The sequence below is a fragment of the Lytechinus pictus genome, chromosome 2, assembly GCF_037042905.1.
Source record: "Lytechinus pictus isolate F3 Inbred chromosome 2, Lp3.0, whole genome shotgun sequence".
Taxonomy (NCBI): domain Eukaryota; kingdom Metazoa; phylum Echinodermata; class Echinoidea; order Temnopleuroida; family Toxopneustidae; genus Lytechinus; species Lytechinus pictus.
In genome coordinates this window covers 63,809,477-63,836,362 of record NC_087246.1, presented here as the reverse complement: position 1 = coordinate 63,836,362, position 26,886 = coordinate 63,809,477, and the positions used below count along the sequence as shown (strand labels likewise).

The 26,886-nt window shown below is 34.6% G+C and overlaps 2 protein-coding genes across 3 annotated transcripts in view; both read right to left on the bottom strand.

The window, feature by feature from the left end:
* Positions 1-52: 52 nt before the first annotated feature.
* LOC129253810 (large ribosomal subunit protein mL38-like) lies at positions 53-11,907 on the bottom strand. The gene is made up of 8 exons (XM_054892236.2): positions 11,750-11,907; positions 7,462-7,593; positions 6,277-6,485; positions 5,647-5,719; positions 4,596-4,641; positions 3,415-3,573; positions 2,877-3,013; positions 53-2,400 (listed from the first exon to the last, which is right to left on the bottom strand). Exons 1-8 carry the CDS (start codon positions 11,850-11,852, stop codon positions 2,285-2,287), a joined length of 975 nt encoding a protein of 324 aa, XP_054748211.2. The 5' UTR covers positions 11,853-11,907; the 3' UTR covers positions 53-2,284.
* Positions 11,908-15,204: 3,297 nt separating this feature from the next.
* Positions 15,205-26,886, bottom strand: part of LOC129253811 (b(0,+)-type amino acid transporter 1-like) — a 34,773-nt gene continuing 23,091 nt past the window's right edge. The window contains exons 9-13 of one of the 2 annotated variants that reach the window (XM_064095377.1): positions 23,107-23,210; positions 19,201-19,297; positions 18,417-18,566; positions 17,879-18,047; positions 15,205-17,478 (exon numbers count right to left, since the gene is read on the bottom strand). In XM_064095377.1, coding sequence (XP_063951447.1) covers positions 17,363-17,478; positions 17,879-18,047; positions 18,417-18,566; positions 19,201-19,297; positions 23,107-23,210 — 636 coding nt within the window. In that variant the 3' untranslated portion in view covers positions 15,205-17,362. The remainder of the gene's footprint in view (positions 17,479-17,878; positions 18,048-18,416; positions 18,567-19,200; positions 19,298-23,106; positions 23,211-26,886) is intronic. The other variant, XM_064095376.1, reaches the window with a different exon arrangement.

Below are 26,886 nucleotides of genomic sequence, written 5' to 3'. Positions count from 1 at the left end.
GCCTTCTTGTTCCAAAGGTTTCATTCCCCTTTAATGACTGGTCAAACATTATGGAGCTTTTAAAAGTAAACCTTTATTTTACATCCCACCTGACCATTATCATTTCAACAGTAATTTTTTTTTGTATTTATAAATTATCTTGATTGATTGGTTGCCAAGGCAATGGCTGAAGATGTTATCTACATATTAACCGCAAACATATATTTTCTAACACCCTTAACTTAAGGGAAATGAAAGAAAAATCAGATTTTATCATGTTTTTATTTATCAAAGCTGCTGATACTTTTCTGGGGGAAATGAGCTGTTGCCATGGCAACAGAACATTTGAATTATTAATATTTATCATTTAATTCAAGAATTACCAAGGCAACATCAATTCATTATTCTAATGAACTCATGCAGAATACTTAGTGAATTTTTTGTTTAAAATTAAATGACTAGCCAAACCTTTCGCATATTGATTTATATTTGTATTTTCCACCTGTCCATGATCTTGTCATCCAAATTATTATTTTTTTGTGAATTAGATATTATTTGGTTGCCATGGCAATAGCATTAGATTTTTTTAAAACAATTTGCATCAAACATATCTATGTTTAACACACTAAGATTGGGGGAAATGCAAGAAAAACCAGATTCTATAGTCCTTTTTTAATAAAAACTGGTACTAAATGATCCGTTGCTATGGCAACAGGCAATTTGCAACATTGATATTTATCGTTGAATTCAAGTATTACCAAGGCAACATCAATCTGTATCATTCCAATTAGTTCATGCAGAACACTCACTGTATTATTTCCCCTAAATTAATTGAGTAGGTCAAACCTTATGCATATACATAAGTTAATTTTCATTGTACTTTTCACCTATCCATAACCTTGTCATCCCTGCTGTTGTTTTTTAAATTAGATGTTATCTGGTTGCCATGGCAATGGCTTAAGATGTTATATTTATAAATGTAGTCACAATCATATTTTGATTAGTTCCTTAAAAATATTGAAAATGGAATGATGATCATACATGTATTCTATATTTTTATCAATATTTTTACCTTTCTAGAGGGAAATAAACTGTTGCCATGGCAACGGGATCTTTGCAACATTCGTTTTTTTTTATTTAATTCAAGCATTACCAAGGCAACATAATGTTTTATCTTTATAAAGAACTCCTGCAGAACACATTCTGTATTTTTTGTTCAAATGAGGGGGTCAAAACTTAAGCATACATATTAAGTCATTTCCAGTTGTATTTTCCACCTGTCCATTGTCTAGTTTACCATGTTATTTTTGTAAATTAGATGTTATTTGGTTGCCATGGCAATGGCTTGAGATGTAGTTTATACATTGAGCAACCAAAATATCGTTGTTTTACACTGTAAAATTAGGGGAAATTAAAGATAAATCCTATTGTACAACGTTTTTTTAATCAGTTTTTTTATTTTTCTGGGGAAAAAACAAGCCGTTGCCATGGCAACGGACCAATTGGAACTATCTTGTTAATTTTGAATGTTTCTAAATTTTATATATAATCAATTGGGAACTTGAAAATTATCATTTTGGTCATCTATGTCATGTTTATTTACCATTTACATGGGAATGTATGTCATTTTTGAGAAATTAATCCGTTGCCATGGCAACGGCCGAAAATGGCATTTTGAAATTTACCTCCCACCTTTAAAATAAATCTTACGGCATATACTAATACTTGTGAAAGTTTCATGCTTTAGTCAAAATTTGCACAATTGTTGTGATTTTTGGAGCTAATCCGCTCTACTAAATGGAGAAATGAAATTGGATAAAATTAAGAGATAAGGAAAAAGATGAATGGTAGTAAGAAGTATCTTTCAGGAGATGAGAAGTGATGACTTGGAGCAGAAGAGTAGACGAGTCAAGTCTTGGGAGCAATGAGTAGATGACCAGAGGAGAGAAGAAGCGACGCTCATGTGATGATCATCACACCTACTCTCATCTATCACTTCCCCACCTTTCAATTTTCATCTCTATCACTCCTCCATCCAACGGACCTCTTCAGGACTAATCACAAGGTGAACCGTAAGCCTCTTCTATGATATTCATAAAGACTTGTTAGTACAACAAGTTCATGATCAGTTAATCAAATTGAATGATGTCAAGTAGTTTTATACTGTTATTGCAAATGTGTTATTATAACAATATTATATACAATAGGACCCCTGTAATGTCATGCACACCATCAAAATATCATCACATTATTATGAAGTAGCAAAAGAAATGTCCGATATGAGCAGAGGTTGGGCAAAGATGTGTCAATCTTTTGGTAAGAATTTTTTGAGATAATGGATTGGTTTTCGATGTGGCCACTTCTGTTGTGGAGCGATGTACTGCTTGGGCGCATCGTATTCAAACACAGGCTCTCTCATACCTGCATATATCAAGAAGAGTAACAAAATATTAAAATAAAAATATTGATATAATATCATAGAGCTACAAAGATCCAGCCTTTTTATACTCTCTTCTTCCTTTTTTTCCCTTATTTTTTCTTTCTCCCTTTTCACAATAAATTAAGATGCAGCATTGAATATTTAATGCATTACATCAGTTGTCAATCCATTTTTAATTATTTCATTGAGGAAAAAACTTAAATAAACAAAAATTTCATGTGATAAAATATAAAAGTGGGGATATGACATCAATAGCTTGCTAATTGAATATTCATGAAGACATTCATAGAACTGTTTCACCAAATAATGCAGTTTTTTAAAATGTCATAAGGTTGTTATTCCTTGGCCGATTTGATCAAATTTTCAGTGTTTTATTTGTTTTATTTTTTTTCTTTATATGTAAAAGTCATTATTTTCAGCCTCAAGTATCCCTTTAAGAAATAAGACTTTGACTTACGAAGGGTTTGGTGAAAGGTTTGTTGAACTGACTGATCCCATCGACTCTGGAAGAACCCTAATCCAGCAGGTGTGATCACGTCTTGGTGTTTTACGTAAAAATCCAAGGTCTTGAATGTCCTGCCAGATAAACTATGGCTATCAAAGATGAAAACAGAGAATGAAATAAACAAGATTTATTTTATTTAATGATACAGTTCAGTTCCGGTTTAGACTTTGTAATAAACTGTTTAAAAGTGATTGAGAAGAAAGTTGTTAAATGCACCTAAGAATGGAGTTTTGTTTGAAGTAGAACTTCATTGATTTTACATAGTCACCTACATGTAATATCCATTATTGCTAAAGTATGTTTAGATAAAACAAGATAGCTGAAAATCAAAGATTGAAAATATGAAAAATAATTATAAGTGTTGCTTAATGGATCAGGAACCAGGCCAGATTTGATGAGTTGAGGTGGTGCTTCTAAGACTTCTGGTTTGTATCTCCTTTGATTCATTTCCAAAAATTTGAAATGAAGTGACCTTTGGCCAAAATCTTACCATGGCATCTGTTGTTGTTCCTCATCAAATGATATCCTTGATTGTTGTTTGAATAAGATGAAGATAAGACGATGATATCCTGTACCTCTAACAGGGAAGGGGGTTAGATAGTCAACTAATGTTTCCCCTTCACCTATCCTATTTCCAGGAATGTTACCTCTGTTAAAATCAAATCAAATCAAATCAGATCAACATATTGTCTTGTTTAAATCAATATGGCAGGGTAGGGGGCTATTCTACTGTTTCTCCTTGCTTTATTATTTCATCAGGAATGGTCCCTGCGATAAACATGAAAATAATTTTTAAAATATAAAATCAAATTACTGGTATACACTAGCTTTGATCTTCCACAAGTCCAATATTCGCTCCAATTGGAGCAATCTTTTTGGACCAGATTATTCAAAACATGTATATATATAATATACCTCTCCTAAGTTGTATTTTTCCTAGATCGAACAGGTTTCTGTGGTCCCCAAGATTTGACTTGGTAAAAATTAACTGAGTTGAATTTAAATAAATTTGTTGTTTGAAACCTAACATTGATTGCAAATCATCAACTTCTCGGCTTCCCTCAAATCTTTGAAATCATCTTGTTTCCAATTACTTAAAACATAAATGTATATGCTGGCTCAAAGTCTTTTTAGGAATAAATACTGAATAATTTAGTCAAACATACACTGAACAAGACAAACAACTTATTTCTACAAAAATATATTTCATGCAACTTCTAGTATTTTACTCCATATTAAAGAAAGCAAGATATGAACTGGATCAGATTTTAAGTGTAGCTGATGGAAGTCAAAATGAATCAGTATTCAATAAAGCATCTAAGAAAGGGTCACCAGATGTGCACCAACTTATGAACAGTCTTATGAACACTGGTGTAGTGTACAGATGGGGACTTGGGGGGGGGGGGGGGCATGGCTCCCAAAATTTCTACCACCAAGCAAAAAATGGATGAAATATATTATCCTCTGAATATGATGCCAAACTCTATCACAAAATATCACTAAATATTTGTATTAAAACAGCAACAATTTTTGTTCACTCAAAGCTTTTAGAAATTTTGCCCCATATGCCATGTCTGGCTCCCTCAATATCTGTGGCTCATTACACTACTGCTTATGAAACACCACCCTGGCCAGGCATATTTAAAACAATCATACATAATGACTACTTACATTAGCCAATGCACATATTCAGCATTATTGTCTTGTAGATGTCCATCTGAAATTACGTGAAAATAGAAAAAATTAGGCTTTTCACAAAGTCAAAACTGTCATTTTCACTGGATTCCTGCTTCTAAAGAGCCCTTTTCCCCCATTAAAATCAATGGGGATGCAGGCAGTACAGCAATTTGATCAAGCTTTTGATATTTACTTTTCCACAGTTTTAATCTGTTATCCTGCAGGGCTACCAATCAATTCAATGAATTAATTTTAATCTCAACGAAACTATGAAATCCTGTTTAATTAGGAAAAGCACAAATGTTCATAAAAGACACCTTGTCGATTTAGATCCAAGTATTACTGAAATTGCATCTATTCTGTTGACAATTATTTATATTAAAAAATGTCCATCCTCTATAAGTCTTAGAGAAGTGATCAACTTTGTTTTTTAATATATAATAATATAGGGTATTTGTATTGCACTCATATCCACCTTGTTAGGTGCTCAAGGCGCTCCTATATTACCCGGCCCAAACATACAGATCAGTGTGTGTCGTGCTTTGCTTTTGCAAGGAAAATATGCGTTAAATTTTATATCAGATAAGTACTGAAGGGAAAGGTCACTGATGAGAAGTTTGTTTTAATAAAAAATGAAAAATTTGAGAAAAATATTGGATGAAGATCTGTTCAATAATAACAAGAGTTGGTTTTTTTTATTTGATTTTGTGACATCATCCATAATTGTGAAACAAATTTTTACAAATTACACTTTCTAAAAAATTGAAAGTGATTTTATTTGTGCAGGGAATATATCATCAGATAAGTCATTTCATAACCCATACTGTAATTTTTTTTTCTCAATATATTTGATAAAAAAGAAGAAATTTATGGAATTTATATTAGATTGATAATATGTGAGAGCTGCTTGTATACTCTCCTATTCTTAAGCAATATATTTCTTTTATGTGTTTCTGCATTTACTAAAATAAACTTATCACCATGGTGAACTTCCCCTCTAAGTAGGTTGCCTAATCCAGTGATTAACAAGATTGGATTAACTTACCAGGATTAGTCAAAAGTAGTGTCCATAAACTATCATCAGAAGCGGAATAATTAACATCAGGTGCTCGAGCAGACTGTAATTGTGAAAAATAATGAATTTGTGTTTCAAGTCTAATTCAAATTTTTGCTGCATGTTCAATTGATAATGAGTCCTAAAATAAGAATACAATAAGTTTGTTTGCCGTAACAGAGGGGGAAAAATAGGTTGGTCAGTTGTTTTTTGGTTTTGGTTTTTGCCTGATCAAGCTGGACGACGTGGCATCACCATACAGTCAAGATTGTGTGCAGGCTTCCCATTACTGCTTCCCACATTCTGTGTTTGAGGTAGTGTATACAGGAGGGATTCCTCAAAATAAATGCAGCCATAGAAACATATGCATTTGAAAAATACACATCAAATGGAAATCAAAGATTTTGGCGCGACACTCGGGACATCTGAATACGATATCTTCAATAATATTGTAAATGTTGTATGTGCCATTGGCCAGTAAAAAAATGAGATGAGATAGCCATTACTTATTACTTTTTCTTGTATCATTTCATATCAATAATATCAACATTAATCTTTCATTGATTATGTTATAAGTCTGCTACTACTTTGAACTTAACAGAAATTTTTTAAAGAACCTACCTCTGATGGGGTGACAATGTTCCCCCTGAAAACCGGTACATGTTCCCCAGACGTTTGACTGTACGATATCGAGAGGGGTACGTAGGGCACAAAGCTGGCTCCATCAAATAAATCTTTGAAGATACCATAATGACTGGCTACATCTCGTATGTGATATGGTCCGCTAGTTTCTTCCCAGACTTCTTTGACTTGATCAAGAGGAATCTTCACTGCATTCATTAGAAATCAATCAATTACAACACAGTAATTAAAAGATAACAGAAGCCTGTCATTAGCTGCATGTTCTAAAGACTATCATCAACATCATCAACACCACTATCTTCATTAATCACAATCAAATTCACTGATTACATCGTGATCATGATTATGCAGGTTCATCATAATCATCCTCAAATCACCCTATCACTTTCATCGTGAATTTCTTATAGAATGTTACTGGTTCTTATCTCACCAACAATAGATAAGTGTTTGCTCAAGCATAGGTGAAAAATGATTTTATGCAAACAAGTGATACATGAGATTACTTACAGGTGTATTACTTTATTCTTAAAAAAACAAAAATTCAAACCATTCAAAATTGATCTAACATTTAAATAATGCTATGCTACTTGTATTGGCCTGTACCAGCCGCACTGAAATGTTGTCAGCACTGACAATGTGCTAACGGAAGCCCTGTAACAACTGGTAATGTTGTGGGGATGCCTTATGTCACAGCAATGCGTTAAATGCTTGACAATTCACAAGATGTGACTAGGCCTAATGTTAGTGCTCTGTTAGGCTAACAATGTTTCTGTGTGGCTGGCACTAGTTTCCAAGAATTCAAAGTTGAATACAAAACTATCTAATACACCTTTAAAAAAATTTAAATTAAAGGGTTTATAAAATAATAACAATGAGCAGTTTTTTAAGAGAACAGTGTCACGTAATATCACCTCAAATAGAGTCAAAGCATTTAATTGTAGAATATAACTATATTTAGCCCTCTTTTTCATTTTCACATGTGATTTGTCAACTGTAACTTGTTGAGTAATTAGTATGGTGGAAACATTTTATTTAAGAAGAGCTCATCTTCTTACGATATTTCTAGATGAAATACTGTTGTGCACATGTATATAGTATGTTTATTATTGTGTTGTTCGAATTTGAAAACGAAAATATATGAATTGATCTTCAACTTGAACTTACATGTTCTATGTCTTGCCTCAGCTTCTAACTGGGCTTGGCTTCTGCAGTCCCTGATAGCCGAGGCTCTACTCCGCCTGATAATCCTCCTCTGTCTGTGAGGTGCAGCTAATCCAATATCTACACCATGGGAAGCTGAAAACATCCACAAATTATCAACAATTATCATCATTATTTGTAACTTTGTCTAAGATTAAAAATAAACCAACATTACCAGGTACTCTTAAGATCATAGATTGTAGTCAGGATTTTTGTTTTTGGGGACATCATATCAAATGTCCCATCATGATTTGTCATAGCAGAAGAAAAGAAAAGCTTTCGTAATTTTTATCAGTGAGATACACATCAAGTTCATGATTACAAAAAGTAACTTTTCCCCCGTCTTATTTTTAAAATATTGGAAAATATTCAGCTACCTCTTCCTGCTCGCATGAATGAAATAAAAAACTGCAGTTCGCACTTTACTAAATCGCTCAGATCTACTTTTGGGCAATTTGCATTCTGTTCATGGATTAAAAAAGTGACCAAAAAGCCTGCAGTATCCCTATTAACGGCACAAACAAGTTGTTTAAAATAATGCAATTTAAATGGAAAGGAAAAACTTGAAGATTAGGAAAGGAGCAATAAAGAAGCAAAGTAAACTGAATAAACTATAAAGGGGTGGGGGAAAAACATTCACAATGCTGCTTGTGTACATGTATTTCGAGCTCGCATACGACATGTATGAAAACAAAACACATTTTTCTTCTTGCACTTAAAAAAATTAATTTGAGCTTTCTTTCATTGACATTGTCATTATTTTAATTTTCATGTACCAGTATTTTTTTTAAATTAAGACTTTTTTAGAATGGAGGGTCTAGCACACTCACACTGACTAGTGCAAGGTTAGAACTATTACTATTAGTATAATAATCTCGCACACAGAACCGCGTTTGGCAGTGGATTTCTAACTAGTGCTAGTGGGTCGCGCGTGCTGCAACGCCACTAGTACAATACACCAGTCCATGGACTGTACTTTATCAGAAGGACTTCTGGCGTCCACAACATATGACTTCTACATGTATGGCTCGATTTTTCTGTACGCGGCGTCATGTAATGAAACCTTGACTTTTTGGCATGTTTAACTTTAGATCTGTGGTCATGTTGGAGTGGCAGTGAGATAACCATGTTCATGATTTTGTTCATGAATTAAATAAGTGCTAAAAATGTTACATTTTCTCGCCCTAATCTTTAAAAATCGCGCTCTCATTATCTAGTTTACTGACAAATGTAAAAACAATGCTTCATTCAAGTTAAGTACCCGCACCATGCGGACGGTTAGTATACTAATACTAACCTAGCAATACGTCACTTGCTCACTGCAACCATCCTGCCTGTGGGGAATCTACAGGTAGGACTATGGTTAGACAGGAATAACCGTCGTTTCTGGGGATTTATTCAACAATTTCTGACATTTTACTGTAATCCCCATTTACCGACGGTAGGGTGTACGTGTGGGCTCGCATGTGTTCTCATTCCCTCCCTTTTGTCAATTCACAGTCCAAAGTTTGATGTAATTTTACACATCGAATTTACAATCTAAGGATGTATAAACAACAAACTTTTAATTATTTATATTCCAACATTTAAATACTTTAAACGATATAGATGAAAAAGGCATGAAAAATATACTTTACCGATGTTTAATTGGGTTGAACACGATAAAAATGGTCAAAATGGCAGCCAAACTATAAAATATTTACAAACGAACGTCAACAATCACGAATGTGATATCGATATTGCTTTCGATATTATACGATCTGCTCCATATGCGAACGAAACCGAAGATAAACGATACTAGTTATACTAGTACTAGTACTAGTTATAATCGCGATATATCGATTCGAGACATTAAGTTAATAACGATAATGACGTCATTCAAGATGGCAACTTGCAAGAAAAACCGTCAGGTCAGGTGAAAATGTCTTAGATGACAGATTTCTCAATCATCCAGAGGATTTTTTTCAATAACTCCGGCCCAAGGTATGCAATTACTTAAGTTATTTATATTTCCCTGATAATGGAAACCATGAAACTTTCAATTTTGCTTAAAAAACAGTTTTAAATCGCGATCTATAAACGCTAGTTCACTATACGTTGGCTGTAGGTACAAGGCCCCATCCCCTTCAGTCTATGTATGGTGAGTGGAGCCAACGTAGTTCAGCGGAACAACCAAAATACAGAGACTGAAGCTTTTGGTCTAGACTATGGTATGCCAATGCTGTACAAAGCACACACTTAAAAAATCATTAACAAAATAAAATATCACTTTTGTGACTAAAATTACTAATTTCCATACAGTTGCAATGAATTTTTCATTAGTAACTTGGGAATAATTTTTGTATTCACCAGAGCGCTCAAAAACTTGAATTTTGGGCATATTTTTGTGTACGCCCTCTATTGGTGGAAAGTAATTAATATGGCAAGAAAATTTTCAATTTTTGAATTTAATCTCTATTTTTAATTAAGAAAAAATAATTTAAAGAATCAAATTTACATAAGAGTTAAGACTAAGTCTAAGTCTAAGAGCCAAGTTATGTAATATGTGATGCCTGTATTGGAAACTGACAGAGTAAGAAAATCAAGCATTTGTCCACTCACACTAATACGAGGTCACTCACACGTATTGCGAGGTTAGTATTAGTATACTATTACTAACCTCGCACCACGAACCGCGTTTGGCAATGGATTTCTAACTAGTGGGCCGCGCGTGCTGGGATCTCACTTCTTGGGTCCACAACACACGACTTCTATGCCTATGGGTATGGCTATGGCTACCTCGAGCGAAGTTCGTGCAGGCTCCACTCCACTTCACTACCGCTACACTACGCTCCACCTACCCGAACTTCGAGACCATGAACTCGATCGGATATTCCGAGTGACAAAAGGTGGGATTTTATGGGGAGAAAATACAAAATTCATGCAACATCACGATCTTTAAAAACAAGTACAACTAATATTCTTACTTTACACAAAGTTTCACTTCTTTTCCATGCTTCTATCAGTGTCAAAATTGATGATTTAGAGCCAACATGAAGTTCCTCACACGTATAAATATTAATGCGCTGCAGACTTCAAAACATCGCATGCGGGAGGTACCGGGTCTGGTCTGAGCTCGGACCCTCGCGCGCATGCGATGTTCTGAAATCGGCAGCGAATTATTACGTGTGAGGAACTTCACGTTGGCTCTAAATCATCAATTTTGACACTGATAGAAGCATGGAAAAGAAGTGAAACTTTGTGTAAAGTAAGAATATTAGTTGTAACTTGTACTTGTTTTTAATTAAAGATCGTGATGTTGCATGAATTTTGTATTTTCTCCCTATAAAATCCCACCTTTTGTCACTCGGAATATCCGATCGAGTTCATGGTCTCGAAGTTCGGGTAGGTGGAGCGTAGTGTAGCGGTAGTGAAGTGGAGTGGAGCCTGCACGAACTTCGCTCGAGGTAGGCTAAACTTAGACCAAAAGCTTCGGTCTCTGTTATGTTGGTTGTTCAGCTGAACTCCGTTGGCTTCACTCACCAAATACAGAGACCGAAGTTCTAGCGCGATCTGTACAGGGGACTCAATGGCCATATGTTTATGTACTTAAGATCGGATAAAACGGGGAAGTAAATTTGCGCGACAGCCGAGGTAAGTCACTGTTTTTGTTCCTTTTAACTTGATTTTTCTCAGTTTTTGGGCAATTAATGCCAAGAGGGAATATTAATTTGCATTTTGGTCGCGTTAATTTTCAAAATTTTTATTCATTAAAGACAAAAATTGAAGAGCCCCGACGGGGGGATTTCGCATTGCAAGTCCCCTAATGGTGGCTGCACGCTAGCGAGCCGTCTGTGTACGAGGAGAATTAAAAAAAAAAAAGGTTAAAAAACTCCTCGAAACAGACGGCTGCCAGCTGTCTAGGCTAAACTATGGCTTGATTTTTCTGTGCGCGACGGCATGTAATGAACCCTTGGGTGATACGAGGTGGCATTTGTCCCATAGGCATAGAAAAGGAGAAAATAAGCCAAAATCGCCACCCTTATTTTGCCACACATGGAGATGTAACTGAGAACAAGGTACCTTGACCTTGTTTGTTCATTGAACGAGTGCAATAAGTGTGAGTTGGACGGTACTGCATTGCCGACCGCATGATCCGCTCTCGGCCGCCGCGTCTGGCGAAAGGGCACTGCAGCTGCCGTTGCGTGATGCCTGATGAAACTGGAAAAAAAAAGAGCAAAATATAAGTGCTCATTCACACATTTCCACCTACCATTTTGTGAAAGGAAGTTGTGTGATGTTACGACCGTTCTGACAGAAATCAAACCTCTATTCAAATACGCAGTCCTCTGCATGCATGAAACAAAACAAGCCATTTTCGTGGCGATAGTTTTTCAAAATTATGACAATCATGCAAGCATGCAATGGTGTCTGTCATGGGGGAAATTTTTTTGAAAATGTCAGCACATATACACGCAGCAAGCAAAATTGCTGCAGGAGTGTGTTTCCATTAATGCCTCCCTCCCAGTGGTGTAGCTAGGATTTTTTTCCTGGGGGGGGGGGGGGGCACTGGAGGGTCCTTGTTTTTTCAGGGGGGCACCATTTTTTCCGGTGTGTGTGTGTATGTGTCACAAGGGCGGATCCGACTTTCGCCAATAGGAGACGGGGCCCGAAATTATCTTCACCTATATTTTCCCCGATCAGTCACTTATCAGTTTTATTCTTATAAAACAACATAAACATGAAATAATCTCATAAGCCTTATAAAAAGTGCGAGTGCGAAGCGCGAGCGATTTTTTTTTCACTCTCATGTATTTTGTCCTGAAAATTTAATATTCTGGGCAATGTTATGTGTGATCCTGAACAAGATTCGTATGTAACTAGATGGTTACTGCGAACGCCAAACGTGAGCAGAATTTTTTATTAACTGTTCTAGCATTATCGAAAAGGGACCTGTTAAGGAAGACGGTATATATTTCAATAATGCGAGCGCGAAGCGCGAGCAATTTTTTTTGACATTCCGACCTAAAAAAAATGTTAATTCTAAGCACTTTTTGTATTAATAAATGGGATAGGTATGTAACTAAACAATTGATGCGAGCGCGAAGCGCGAGAGGAAGAAAATTGAGATTTTAGACCTAAAAGCGGGACACTCTATTCATATTTTGTAAATCATAAATAGGATATAGTTAATTGGGTATCATTAATAATGCGATCGTGAAGCGTGAGCAGACAACTATTGATATTTTGAAGTGAAACTGGATAATTTATCGCGCATGTTTTAGATTTAGACCTAGAATCTGGGCATTCTGAATACATTTGTTTAATGGAACATGTAATGGAATACACGTAGCCGGGACACGTAGACAATATGAACTTGGCAAATCAAACAATGTGACCACGCAGCGTGAGCTTAAAATGCTGATATGTAGACCATAAAACGGACATTTTACAGAGCACTTAAATTTGTAAATGAAAAAAAATAATGAAAGCTCGATGTCCGAGCTAAAATATGTTTTGTATATTGACTTCAAAACTTGCTCCATATCACTTATCAGCCTATTGTGCAAGATATGAATCTCATCGAACAGGCAATTCTGGCGCGAAGCGCAAGCAAAAATTTTATATAGTAACAGCATGAAGGATTTGTTTTTTTTTGCAAGTCTTGCCCTCACATTATTTCATTCACTCGTCTTTATCCTCTTATTTTCCTCTTCTTTTTTTTAATTCTGTCTTTCTTCTTCTTTTCCTTTTTTCTTTTCTTCTTTCTCCCTTTTTTTTTGCCCTGCCATTTTTTTTCAGGGGGGGGGGGCACGTGCCCCCCAGCCCCCCCCCCCCCGTAGCTACGTCACTGCTCCCTCCTACCTGATCCTGAAACATGCATATATATTTTCTTGAATTTACTTTTTAGAAGCACTTTTAATTCATGAAGTATGATTTCATTTGCTAAATAAAAATGTCACTGATTCTGAGCGACAATGTAATTTGCAAGCAATTAATATAAGATGGTATTTCAGGCCCATTTTTAATTTCCTGGAATATCTTTCAGTTTTTCAGTTTCAGTTTTTATTTGGTCTCATTTCCAACAAAAAATATAATTCATACATTTATCAATAAATTAACAATTAAAGTAAAGCAACGGCATGCAAAATACAATTACACTTATAAATCATAATTTTGGTTAGTACTAATTTCTTGATTACTCAATTCAGTAATCTATACAAAAATCATAATTTTCAGAAATTTTGCAGACAGATTTGTTTGTTTGGAGTCCACATCTCATGTAAGAGTCGATTGTTCTATACCGAGTACGATAATACACCCGTAAAAAAGGTTAGCCATTAATTAAACGCATCAGTGATTTTCACGATGAACTTAGATAATGCAATCAATCATAAAAGAGTAAGATGATTGCTAAGCATTGTTTTTTTTTTTATTCAACTTCATAACTTCAAATGTTATGTTGCCATTATAAAGAAGAACAATCACTCTTTTACATAATGAGATATTTGTCTATTACTTTGTGAAAACCAGAATATTATTCTGGCTATTTACAGACCTTCATCAACGACTTATTGTTGGCTTTAGGGTGGAAGGTAACATATATATTGGCTTGATGAAAAAAACAAATGTAAGCATGGATATGATAGTATCTCACTGTGCAAATAATAAAGGGTTGGAGTGCAAGTTGATGCATGTAGCCGAAAGTTTTAAACACTTTTTGCAATCATGAATGCGATAAGTATGCCACTAAAGGAATAGACCAACCTAAGAGGGTTTTTTTAAGAACTATCTGTACAAATTAATAAACAGGATGCGTATCTCAATACATAAAATTTGTGAATGCGAAGCGCCAGCCATTTTTATTTATATTCAGGACTGTAAACGGGACATTTAAAACACCTTCTGTAATAATGAATATATAGTGCATGTAAAATAAAGTAATGAATATGCAGAGAGCGAACTGAATTGCTTTTTTCTATATTGACTTAAAACGAGATATTTTAAGCTCCATGAAATCCTTTTGAATAGGATAATTAAACGGACAATCGAAGAGCACTAGTGGAATTTTACAAGTATTTTCATAAAGGGGACTGAGAGGTTTGCTATTTGCTAATTCACTTTTCTTCTATCTTTATTGTTCTTTCTCTTCTACTTGTTATCATTTTCCCCTTTGCACCTTGTTCTTCTCTTTCTCTTCTCTCTCCCCCGTTCCTTCTTTGTTTTGCGCCAATAAAGTAGTATTGCAGCCGCTCCAGCCCTCGGATCCACCTATATCGTCCCGTATCAATTCCTGATCTTTTTATTTGACACAATTAAGAGGAGGCAAGAGCTTTTAGGCTCCTAGATTCAAAATTTTATGGGGGTAAAATAACAACTGTCCCTGACTTTTCCTTAAAAACTCCCCCTCGCTTTTGTTTCTCTTTCTCTCTCTTTTTTCCATCCCTTCATTTATTTACCCTCTCACTCTCTATTCTGTTGCATCTCTTTCTTTCTTTTCCCATTTCATTTTCTTTCTCATTCGTCTGCCCGTTCTTTTTCTCTCCCTTTTCCCTTCCATTTATTTCTCCTATCCCTTTATCCCTTTTACTTATATTTATCTCTCTCTTCCTTTCCTTTTCTTCTCCCCCCTCTGCCTTACCCCTCTCTCTATCTCTCTCCCTCTCTCTCTCACCCCTTTCTCTCATGCAACATGACGCGGGAAACAGACACAAATTCTGACGTATGCATGGTATCAAGACTTTTATATTTTTCGTTTTAACACTGATATTCTCAGATAATTCTTGTTATTGATAAAATTGATAATATAAATTTTCTATGTACAAAATGATTTTTAGTAATGCTAACATTATTTTATAGTCTTAGAATCGTTTGTTTCTTGTTGAATTAGAAAAGTAGTCATATTTTACTGGTTAGATCAGTCTCTCTTCTTCTTTCTTATTTTTTACTGGCAGTGGAAGGCATATTGGATAAAAACTGCCATATGACTGAAACTCCCGGTGCGATATTTTTAGGCAAGCATAACAATTAACTTTTATAAAAACAAACATAAGAGATAAATGGCAAAATTTACATTGACATATAATATATACAGGGAAAATAACTTGAATACATTTATAATTTTTTTAACCCAATGCAATGATAGAAAATTGATCAGAAATAGTAAACACGCGAGAACCGTTCGCTGCCTATATAGCGATTGATGAAAATTACATTACATACACCAATTATCGACAGCAATATTTGTTTAAACAACAATACTGGTTTTAAACATACTTGCGTCTTAATAATCAGTATTTACAATGTACAATTTCTAATTAGGGTATATACCCATTTTGTCTAATATCCACTTGATCTAACACCACTTCAATCGTTTATGAACCGAATTTCGTTAGACAAGGTGTACAATGATAAGTAGTCGAAGTAGAAATTCGACCATCGGTGCATTAGACTGAATGACAATTAATCTAAGTGTAGTGTGTCGTATAGGCCAAATGGGTTAGTCTATATGCTATCAGACTATCTGGGAAGAGAACCAGCTGCTCGTAGACCAAGTGAAAATAAACCGATCTTATATATCACATCATCGAACATAAAGGCAAATATCCTTGTTCATTCTCAAAAGCTTCGCATCAAAATGACACAATCCGTACTTTTATACGGAATAAGGTTGTCGAGAGAACAATAAAACAAACGAAAATATCTTACTGACAGCTAGATGAGAAAAAAAGTAAACAGATCATAAGTAAAAAAATAAATGACTTCATGCTTTTCTTTTGTGCCATTGACTTATGATAAAGGTTCCGAAATCTAAAGGAATTCAGTATTTCGCATTGTGACCATTGATCTATCTAATTCTCACTGTCAGCCTTTACATAGTCTAAAATGCTTTAACAGAATTGATACAACAATTTTTTTTCTGATTCTTTAAGTTTACCAATTTGTGTTTAGTTTTTTTTTTTGGAAACGTTATCCAGATGAATTACTGAAAAGCGTCTTTATAAGAATTGTTGATTGATATGATTGCTGAACATTCAAACAATCGCAATGCAGACATCACACTCTTCGATCAAAATAATGATAAAATCCTAAAATAAAGTCGGAAAGCACAAGTTGGTTTGATTGTAAATTTTACCATTCTCTTCGTAATAATGATGCTTGTTTCTATCGGAATAATTTTGTAGTTTACATTTTAAATGGCTGAGTAAAAGTTTAAACAAACATAATTTAGTAAAAGAAAGGGATCATATATGTTTATTGGGTGAAATATCATGTAAAAATCTTCTTTCATGAGTACATTTTCACACAATATTAGATTATAAGGCGTCATTTTACATAACAAACACTGAAGAATGTCCCTTTTACTAGTGTTATTGGATACATTCTTACACTATCCTTCGAATCGTCTAGTGATTGCATGAAGCCATGTCACGACTTTATAACAAACATTCCAAGTTAGCCCATCGTCTTAAGATAATACAGAAATCAATAACCAAAAATTTCCAAATGATAAGTTTTCTAGCGATCATTAACAAAAATAGAGGAGTATTTCATCTAGTGAATATCAGTTATGTTGATATATTTTGGTATGAGTTTCAAGGATCATCTTCACGTGTTTTTTTAGTACTCTCACTTGCCATATACAGTCCCATTAACATAATTTATGACACAAAAAGTTTTTATTGATTTAAAGGTACATGATTTAAGATAGTTGGTAGCCGGGGTAGGTAGTGTCCATTTCTCTTTTTATACAACAATTGTGGCCACATTTGAATGATTCAGATTAAAAGGCCACATTAACATAAAAGTTCATTTACCAAACATCAACCGTGCCGATTTATGGTATTGCTGGTTTAATGGTTAAAATGGTGTTATATCCAGACAATCATGATTCCACAACTATGGCTTGTTCATCTTCCTCCTGACTGACATCTTCCTCAGGAGCCACAAACCTAGAGGGGGCTACTTCAAAGAGCAACTGAAAGAACATTGTAAGGTATTCTGGAATAAAGAGTGAAAATAAGAAAGGAAGTTGTGTGAATAATGTAGGTAGTGATAGATATATTAAAGTAATATCAAGATCATTTTATCAAAATGTATTAAACTTATGACATGAAACTTCCACGTGGATAAACTAATATTTGCAATATTTGCTACAAATTCAGCTTCGACTTCAAAGAAATCAAATCGACTAAGAGGTTCATCATATTGCCTCAGCTTGAATCCTCGCCTTATTCGAAGTGAGCTTTGGCATATAGACAACTGTAACAATGGTACGTAACAGTACATGCATGTGCCCCCTTTCCCACAAAGGAAATCTGCACCCCTCCCTATAGTCTCTCCCACACTCTCACTCTCCATTCTCTCTTCTCCTAACACAGCAGACTCAACTTCAACTTACTCATGCAGCCTAATTCCTTCTTGTAGTAAACGAACGGGAGATATAGGATGAGACCAGACAGAATGAAGAGGAATGCATACAGATATTGGAGAGCAGGTTCATCAATGATAGGTGCTATCACAAGATATACTGCCGCTATCAATACAATGATAGGTAATACAATCGGAACCTGTCATTAAAAAGAAAGAAAAATATTAATACATCCTTGTTCATATAGGCCTAGTTTTCAGTTTTCTGTCTTAATTTGTGTAACATAACATATTGAAGGACGAAAAGAGCAACATGATGGAGAGTCACATGGATTCAGCATTATTCAATATAACATCTCTGATTACACTTTATTTTGATGATTATCAATTCAAACAGTAATGCCATTATTATTGTTATTATTATCATTATTATCATTATTATCATTATTACTATTATTGATAATTATTATTATTATCATTATTATCATCATCATCATCATCATCATTATTATTATCATTATTATTCGTCGTCGTCGTCAACATCATCAAAAGAACTTTATTTACAATACCTTTATTGGCCTCTTTGCATCAGGCCATTTATATCTGAGGTAAAGCAGTGTTGTTACTGTAATACCGTAGAACATCCAAGCTGCGAAACTGAAGTAGTTCACCAACGTATCAAAGTCACTGGGTATCAACATCGCTATGGATAGAATCGTCTGAAAGGTATCAAGAACAAAAAATTAATTCAAGTAAAGTACAACGATAAAAACAAAATATTGGACTGTTGGCGAATTGTAAAAACAGTGACATGGGCTGACATTTTTTTCCTGTGTTAGAATTGCATTTTTAAGGCGTTATTCAGAAAAAAAATAGCTTGTAAAACGAAGTAATGCAACCCTCGTCCACCTTGCAAGCGGGAAAATCTGTATTTTATACTTCATGAAGTGCATGCTTGACTTTATTGTATTGAGCATTCTTGTGCACTTTTCCGTCTTGTGTAACGTCAACCCCCTGCTGTGGAGATGCGCAGCCAGGGGGTATATATGCTCTAAAAAACAACAACCCAACATTGGATAAAAGGGGAACATTTTCGGGGTTGGCTATAATGATACCGAATACTATGTAATTTTTTACCCATGCAATTATGCCAATGTTGCTTTCAATTTTACCCAGAAAACATGTACTTTGCATGGGACAAAATCTCCCTTAACACACATGTATGTACCCGTTTTATCCAATAATGGGTCACGTTCTACTCATTTTTTTTCTAGAGCGTATAAATGGCGATGGGACGGTATACAGTATATCAAAGTTAAGATATCAAGAGTAGCCTAATTATCATTATCTTACCGTGAAAATCATAGCAGGTAAGGGAGTTAATCTCTTAACATGAACCATGGACAATAGCTCCACCATATGACCTTCTCTTGCTGCTACGTAAGTAAGTCTGGAAATCAAGCAATTAAATAAATCCTCAGAGTATAAATCTATATAAATTTGGAAAATAGACTAAGGCATATTTTCTTGAAAAAAATATAGGTAGAAGCTGCTTGGGTTTCCTAAACTTTTGGGAAATTCTGAAAAAAAATAATGATAGAAAATTCACGATTTCCTGTTTTGATATCGTGAAATCAAAATTTTCCATGAAAAATAATCTGTTTCCAGTTTCAAATGCTGCAAACCTGAGGAGCAAGTTGTTGTTGTTGTTTTTTGTTTGCTTTTTCATGTTGGAAATGTCTGAGCAATTTTATTTTTAAATGAAATAAACATTCAGAGGGACTAGATACGTCGCCCTTTTTTCACTTTTTGGTATGAGATCAAACTTCCATCAAAACAAAGGGCAAGGATGTGTCTGTTCTTTTTGATGGGAATTGGATCCAAAACGAAAATCCGATAAGAGCAAATATCTCATTGTTCTTTTTGGTAGTTATTTGTTATCACATTTTGCAAATATGTCGAGCGAAATTATTTTGGATGCTAATTTAATATAAACACTATGCCAGCAAGTATTATTGCATTGGCCTGTATATATCTCTTACCCCTCTTTATTTAAATAAGATTATATGCCATTTGCCTTAATATTAATCCAGTCAGGAATTATATACTAAATTCATGTCGCTGAAATAGGTTACGCATTGTGATTAAAACCAGTGTATCCTGGTAAAGGAAATCTACATAATCTAAAGAAGATATGAACTAAGCACAGCTATAATAGAACACTACATAATAAATGAACTTTCGAAAGTATAACATTTTGCTTACTAAAACCGACTTTGTTATCGATTACCACGTTACAATAGGTTGAAGTGCTGAGGCGAAAGAAGGGTTAGTAATCATATCGCTACATGCATGTGCCAGTCTAAAACATCATTTCAAGTTTATAACTCGTACATTTTATTGAAATCAACAATGAGGATTAATTTCCTAATCGTTAATTGTGTTACAGCTCTGACTCGACTTCATTTTCTTCTACATGCAATCTATACAGTCTCTGGTATTTTACTGCTGGTCAGATAAATGTAAATAATAAAGGAAAATAGATAAATTGTTTATCCTATGGCATGTAAGTGGAGACCACTTCTATATGGTTGTTAGATTATACATGTTCAATCTTATATCAGCATCATGGCAATTCCTTTAATGAATTTCAAACAATGAAAGCTGGTTGCTTAATTTGCATGATGTATATCATTTTATGTTAATTAGTTAGACAATAGATTCCTCCCTACACCAAAAAAATAATTATGGAAAGTTTGACTCATAAAAAAGCTGACAGGGCAAGTTAATGAAACAAATAATAGGGCCAATAGACATATACATGATCAATTTTATTCATACTGGTGAATGTGACTTCAGTTTATGTGCCTATACGACAAGCTTTAACTTACGTCAAATTCTGCTACTTTGAAAAATAAAAGATGGAGCATTGCTATGGAAAACATATATCAAGCTTTCTTCTTTGTATGAAAAAAATAACACAGCAATAAAGTAATATGAGAGAGATAAATGAGTGAATAAATGAATATTAGACTGTATGGAGACATTACATGAAAGAGACGATTGCATGTAATATTTTACAACAAAAGCTGATACAGCACCAACAAGAAATACATCACACACATTTTGAAACACCCTTACGCATTGTTATAGTATGAACGTTAAGCAACTTGACAGACCCGTGCACATAATTGCAGTATTTTAGAAGGTATATTAAAGGATTAAATGATGCAATAAAATAGGAAGCAATGTAAATAAGAATTAATGAACAAGAGATTATCAGCATAGTAAGACTTTTTGTTCTTCAACATCATAGAAAATCTTCGTAATCATTTTTTTTAATTCTACCGTTCAATTTCGAAAAGAAAGTGATTCAATTAGATCATTAAGAGCTGAGTTTAGGTGGCTGTATAGAAATAGAGAGGGGGCACGCAACAAAAGTGAAGACAACTGTAATAATGGCTACGTTTGAAAGGAGAGGGAAGTTTAGAAAGTCAAATTTCCCGATCTAAGCTTTGCTTTATATCTACTTTATTTAGACACAATAATACCTTCCCGCGGTAAACAAAGTACCGTTAGCTGAGCCAAATGTTGACAGGGCAACTGATACAGGTATAATCCAAGTCATCACACCGAGAGTTCGATTTCCTAACGTCTTCGGATAGTGAGATCAATTATAAAAATGATAATGTGTGATTAGAAATCACACATTTTGTTTTTGCTTTCATTTAATAACTAGCATAGCTGAGGTGAGAGGGGGACAGGGGACAGGGATGGTTATTTTAGTTGGTTAAGAGATAAAAAAACAAACATATAAAAAAAAATAAAATGTTATGTTAGAGGGGCTCCTCGGGAATGTTAGGGGGACTGGTCTTAAGAATGTAGGCCTTATCATCCATCAACTTTGTTATGAAATTATTTGTTTGCCATAAAGACTAAAAATTGTGAAAATAACACAAATAAGAATCAATTGCATGATTCGTAATATATGCACATCCGAGCATATTATATGTGCATGCATGCATGAAATATCGTCATGAAAAAAAAATGAAAAAGGATCGGCATTGAATGATTTTTAGTTACATAGCGTATGATAAATTCATAAAAATGATTTCTGATTGCATTGTGCTGAAAATGTAGTGGTCTGTGTATTTACAATCTCAAACAGAAATAATTAAGAAATAATTCGTTTGATTAACACCATGTGAGATACAACGAGGAGTGATTGAATATTTCTAATACGAGGGTGTGCCGCCCTTTAACACATTATGGACATAATATACTTTGAGCGTTAAAGTGTTTCATAACTCCAGTCTCTGTGATTAAACAAATAGTTTTAATACACAATTGGTCAAAGTAACCAATCTGATGGTTAATGTGTCCGATCGATTAAAAAAAGGTCAATATCACCCACATTCTGGTAGATTCTAACCATTACTTCGATTGATTTTAACATTATTTATCGGTCGGACACAATCATCAACACCGCACTGGCTATTTGACCAATCCCTCTTCAGAGTATCGACACTTCAAAGGGAATAGGCTTATGTTTCTTCTCATTTATTCAGTACAAAGATTGTGTACAAAGTTCCTTTATGGCAAAATTTATACACTCTTTTTTGCAACGGGTCCGTTGAAATATGAGTTGCTTTATTTCCAAACTATTTTCAGGATACTAGTAGATAAAAAAAAACCCGTCACAGTAGGATGTAAACATTATGGTTAAAAAAATGTGCCCTTATTTAACTTAATCAATTAATGTTACATGCCTTGCGAATTCGTAATGGGTGAAATTTACGTTTGAGTTTCAACAAGATGTGATGAGTGTGATATTCATATAGATATGTCTAAAGGGGAAGTCTGAAGTATATGAACAAACATCCAATGAGCTTGCGATCACACGATGAATGGTTGTAGTATAGTATTAAAACATGAATACTCATAGTAAGATTTAGGTCATGTTATTATTCACGTATACGATTGCATGATTTATATTCAACTATTGGAAATATTATTTTGAACAAATACAGTCCTTTTCATTTGAGAAGAGAGAACAAAGAGGTGCAAAATAAAAAGAACAATATTCAAAGACCTTTGTTTTAAATATTTGTTGCAAATACGTATGTATATGCACATCCAATTGCTTGATACCGATATTCATGAAAGAGGGAAGCGATGATATTTTCTTATTTTGCATTTCTTTTTAAGATCATCCTTTATTTTATGATATATGAGCGCATATTTTGATAGAAATATTACCTTCCTGCTGAAAAAATAGTCCCGTTTGCCGCCCCAAACGTCGACATAGCAACAAATATTGGCATAATCCAAGCCAAGGGACCAAGCGTACGGTTTGCGTACGTCTGCATTTTACAATATTGATAATTGCGTATTAGCATTTATGAAAGTATTGGGGGGATATGTGTCATAATTAGAAAACGAATGTTAATCGTAAAATGTCAAAGTTGCATAATACCCCCCACCCCCCGTTTCGTGGGGGGGGGGGGGGGCAGTAAAATGTATGTTTAAATTGACCAAATTAAATTATACATTTTTAGCAGAAACTTTGAAAAATAAATATTTCTTCCTTAATTCATTTAAAAAGTGAGCAATTTTCACTACAAATGATGTCAGCGTACATTGACTTGTTAAACATCTTAAATAGTTTTTAAAAAGAACTCCAATTTGAAAAGAAATGAAGCAAAAGGAACAGCCATATTATAATTTAAACCGACAAAATGTGATGATGCCACGATATAAACGAATAAAACAAATTAATACCAACACGAAGCCAGAACACGGAATCATACAGAGTAAAACTATGATAATTACAAAATATGATACATTTAGATAAAATTTTATGTGATTGGGACCATAGAAACAAGAGTAAATTTTAACATTGAAAGAGTCACTGGCGGAGGTGTTGGTGCATGGGTGGGAGAGGGGCAAAGAGGTATCTGTTGCTATGACTGGCAGATTACGGAAATGCGCAAAGATGATCAGGTATATGGGTCTTAGGACAAGGCCGCGGCCGGATAAAGAATTATCCCCAAAACAAGGACTTTACAAGCCATCAAGGTCGGGCAAGGCCATGCAACCTCGCCCCAATCAGGTAATGCGAACAATCTGAAGGGAAGCATGGGTGATTGGGCGGGGTGCATGGGCGTGGTCATCTAATACCTTCCCGCTGCAAATGTTGAGCCGTTGAGAGCGCCAAATGTAGACATTGCCACAAATTATACGGGCATGATCCAAGACATTACTCCAAGGGTACGATCACCGAACGTCTATACAAAAATCAACAACAACAACAGGCATGGTGGTAATTAAAAAAAAATGTGTGCTTTTCAATAAGTGTCGGGATGACTAACAAATGCGATGTCATAGAAAACATCATGGTGATCGTTGTACATCGTATCCGCAGTAGGCCTTACCAATTGCCTGCTGTAGTGAAGATGAAAAATAAATGTAGACATACACGATTAATGAGATGACTGAAACATTGTACTTATTATGCGACAAAATGAAATTCAATCGAAAATCGAATTGTTAACTCAAACTGATTGACAGATATGTAACGAGAAATGAAATGGTCTCTGTTATGGTGCAGTCCTTGACAGCGAAATTCACATTGGGACTATATAGAGGTAGCATATTTTAAATTCAGCTTATATGTAAACTTAGGACAACTCGACTGAGTATGCTGACGTAAACATGAGATGAGATGTCAAAACCACATCACGGGAAGTGGACTGTAGCTACACAGACATTGTGATATAACTTTAATGAACTATGAATCATTACTGTATGATCCTTTTGCAGCCCTTATTTACCTTTGATGTGAAGAAGCAGAAGCACAACAAAAAATTAAAACAACGTAATATAAAGACAGACGATGTCACAAAAGAAAAGCCCAGAGCACAAGGCTATTTTACAGGCGCGGTGCAGGGGGATGGGCAATACAAACTTTCCTCAGCTGATTAGCAGGGTAATAATTAGATTAACACGACCAAGATATTTTTTAAATATACCCTTCTCTTATCTTCCTCTTGTTCCCTTTATATTTTTTAACTACTTAAAAAATCACTCAATTCTGGGAATACTTGCCAATAGTATTTGTTTCCAATACTTGTTAAGGGTAGGGTTTCACACGCCAATACTTGTTAAGGGGTGCATTTTCAGAATATGTAAAATACGTGTTTAGGGTGCTTTTCAAGACCCCGTGGTCGCGCATGGTATCCACTCGTCAATGGAAGTGGCCCCTCCGGGCGTCGGACCCATGAACCCTTTCAGCGACGCCCCATGCGACAAGCAACAAAATAAATGATAAACGACAACTTTATTTTGGCAACAATTTTCACAACACTGCAGGCATGATAAAACAGTCTACCTTCCTCCTGTAAAAAGTGTTCCGTTTGCAGCACCAAATGTAGAACATGCTACTGAAAGTGGCATTATCCATGCCATAACACCCAATGTTCGCTGGCCAAACGTCTGTCAATGATAATTTACAGAAATTTATAGAAGAATGATTCTTTTAATCAATCGAAAAAAGGGTTTCGGTCATTCGTTCTAGAACCGTTATAAACTCGATCGTGAAAAATGCACATACAGTTATGAAGGGCTATAAATGTATGGAGCCACAAATACAGGCATGTATGGTCCAAGAAAACGACTCCAAAATGAGACCATCGAACGTTTATTCAAAATTAAACTAGATAATAAATAAAAATAAACAATTAATTTATAAAAATGATTATCTGAGGGTACTTAGGAAATGAAACTTCAAAGAAAAGGGAGGGGGTACTTTCATTCAAATGTAAAAAAAAAATGACATAAACGATTAATGAGATGACTAAAATATTGTTAAAAATAAATTTTATGTGAAAATGCAAATGAAATTCAAAAGAGAACCCGTTTAACCCATACAGATTTAACGATAAACGAAAAAAAAGTCTACATTGACAACCTAGAGGCCTTCTATGAAAACTAGCAGCAAACAAGACTGATGTATGTGATGTCAAAACAATATAACTGTGTAGACCAAACGAAGGATGCAAAAATATAGAATGGAATTGGAAATGGCCGAATGAAACCATGGCTTTCACGAGAAGTGGACCTAAATAATTATGGTCAGACAGTGTGATATTCGATTAAGATGTAGTGTCATTCTAAAACACATTTCGTTAAGGACGTTCCACAGTTATATTTGTGCGCATTATGATCTGCGCATAGTTTACACTCTGACGTCACAATGGATGAACAGGTATTAATTAGCTGCGGGTATGAGCTGATTTTTCTCGTCTTCTGCACTTTAACTGCAGATCCGATGCGTTATTTCATGAAGCTAAAAAATTGAATTATTCCATAGACCATTCAAAAAAATATTCTCTACAATTTCAAAATACTTTACTCTGCAGTGCTGCCAAGAATCACGAATATTAGCCAGAGTTTGAATAAATGGTAGAGTGGTTTTGATTTTTTTCTTCACGTAGATACTAAGCATTCGGCCCATTTTTGGTGTTTTAAAAAGCACATTTGCTCTAATAAAAATGCTGATAGTTTAAAAACAAGCACATGAACCCCTATTTTTTAATATTTCTACCTCTTAGGTATACCTTCCTCTACAACTCTGCAAATTTTGGTGAAAATGACATGGATTTTGAATAAAGTGCAGCATTTATTGTACGTTTGTATTGTGTTACTGAAATTTTACATTTTTCAGATTGGGATTTTGTTATCTTTTACGCCATTTTTAAGAACTGACAGTGCTGTTAAACTTAAAATTGCAAACAAATAGCACTATTAATAGATTCTCCATTCTAACGATACAATTATTAACTCTCTTGCGAAATTTGATGACTTTTTCATGTATTTTGAATGAGTAATGGAGGTTTAAACTCATTGTAGTAATCTTGGGCGGTCTAAAAATGCCAAATTCTTTTGAATGCGCAATTCTTAAGAACATCAATTTGGGTGAACTTTGAAGCTCTATAGCAAAAAATCAAGCACATGGACCTATGTTAATTTTTGCATATT

Coding starts and splice junctions, on each gene's coding strand:
- LOC129253810 (XM_054892236.2), bottom strand. CDS start 11,852: ATGGCTTGTTTTGTTTCATGCATGCAGAGGACTGCGTATTTGAATAGA. Junction 7,594..11,749: donor CAACTTCCTTTCACAAAATG/GTAGGTGGAAAT, acceptor GGATGTTTTCAG/CTTCCCATGGTGTAGATATT. Junction 5,720..6,276: donor ACATTGTCACCCCATCAGAG/GTAGGTTCTTTA, acceptor TCACAATTACAG/TCTGCTCGAGCACCTGATGT.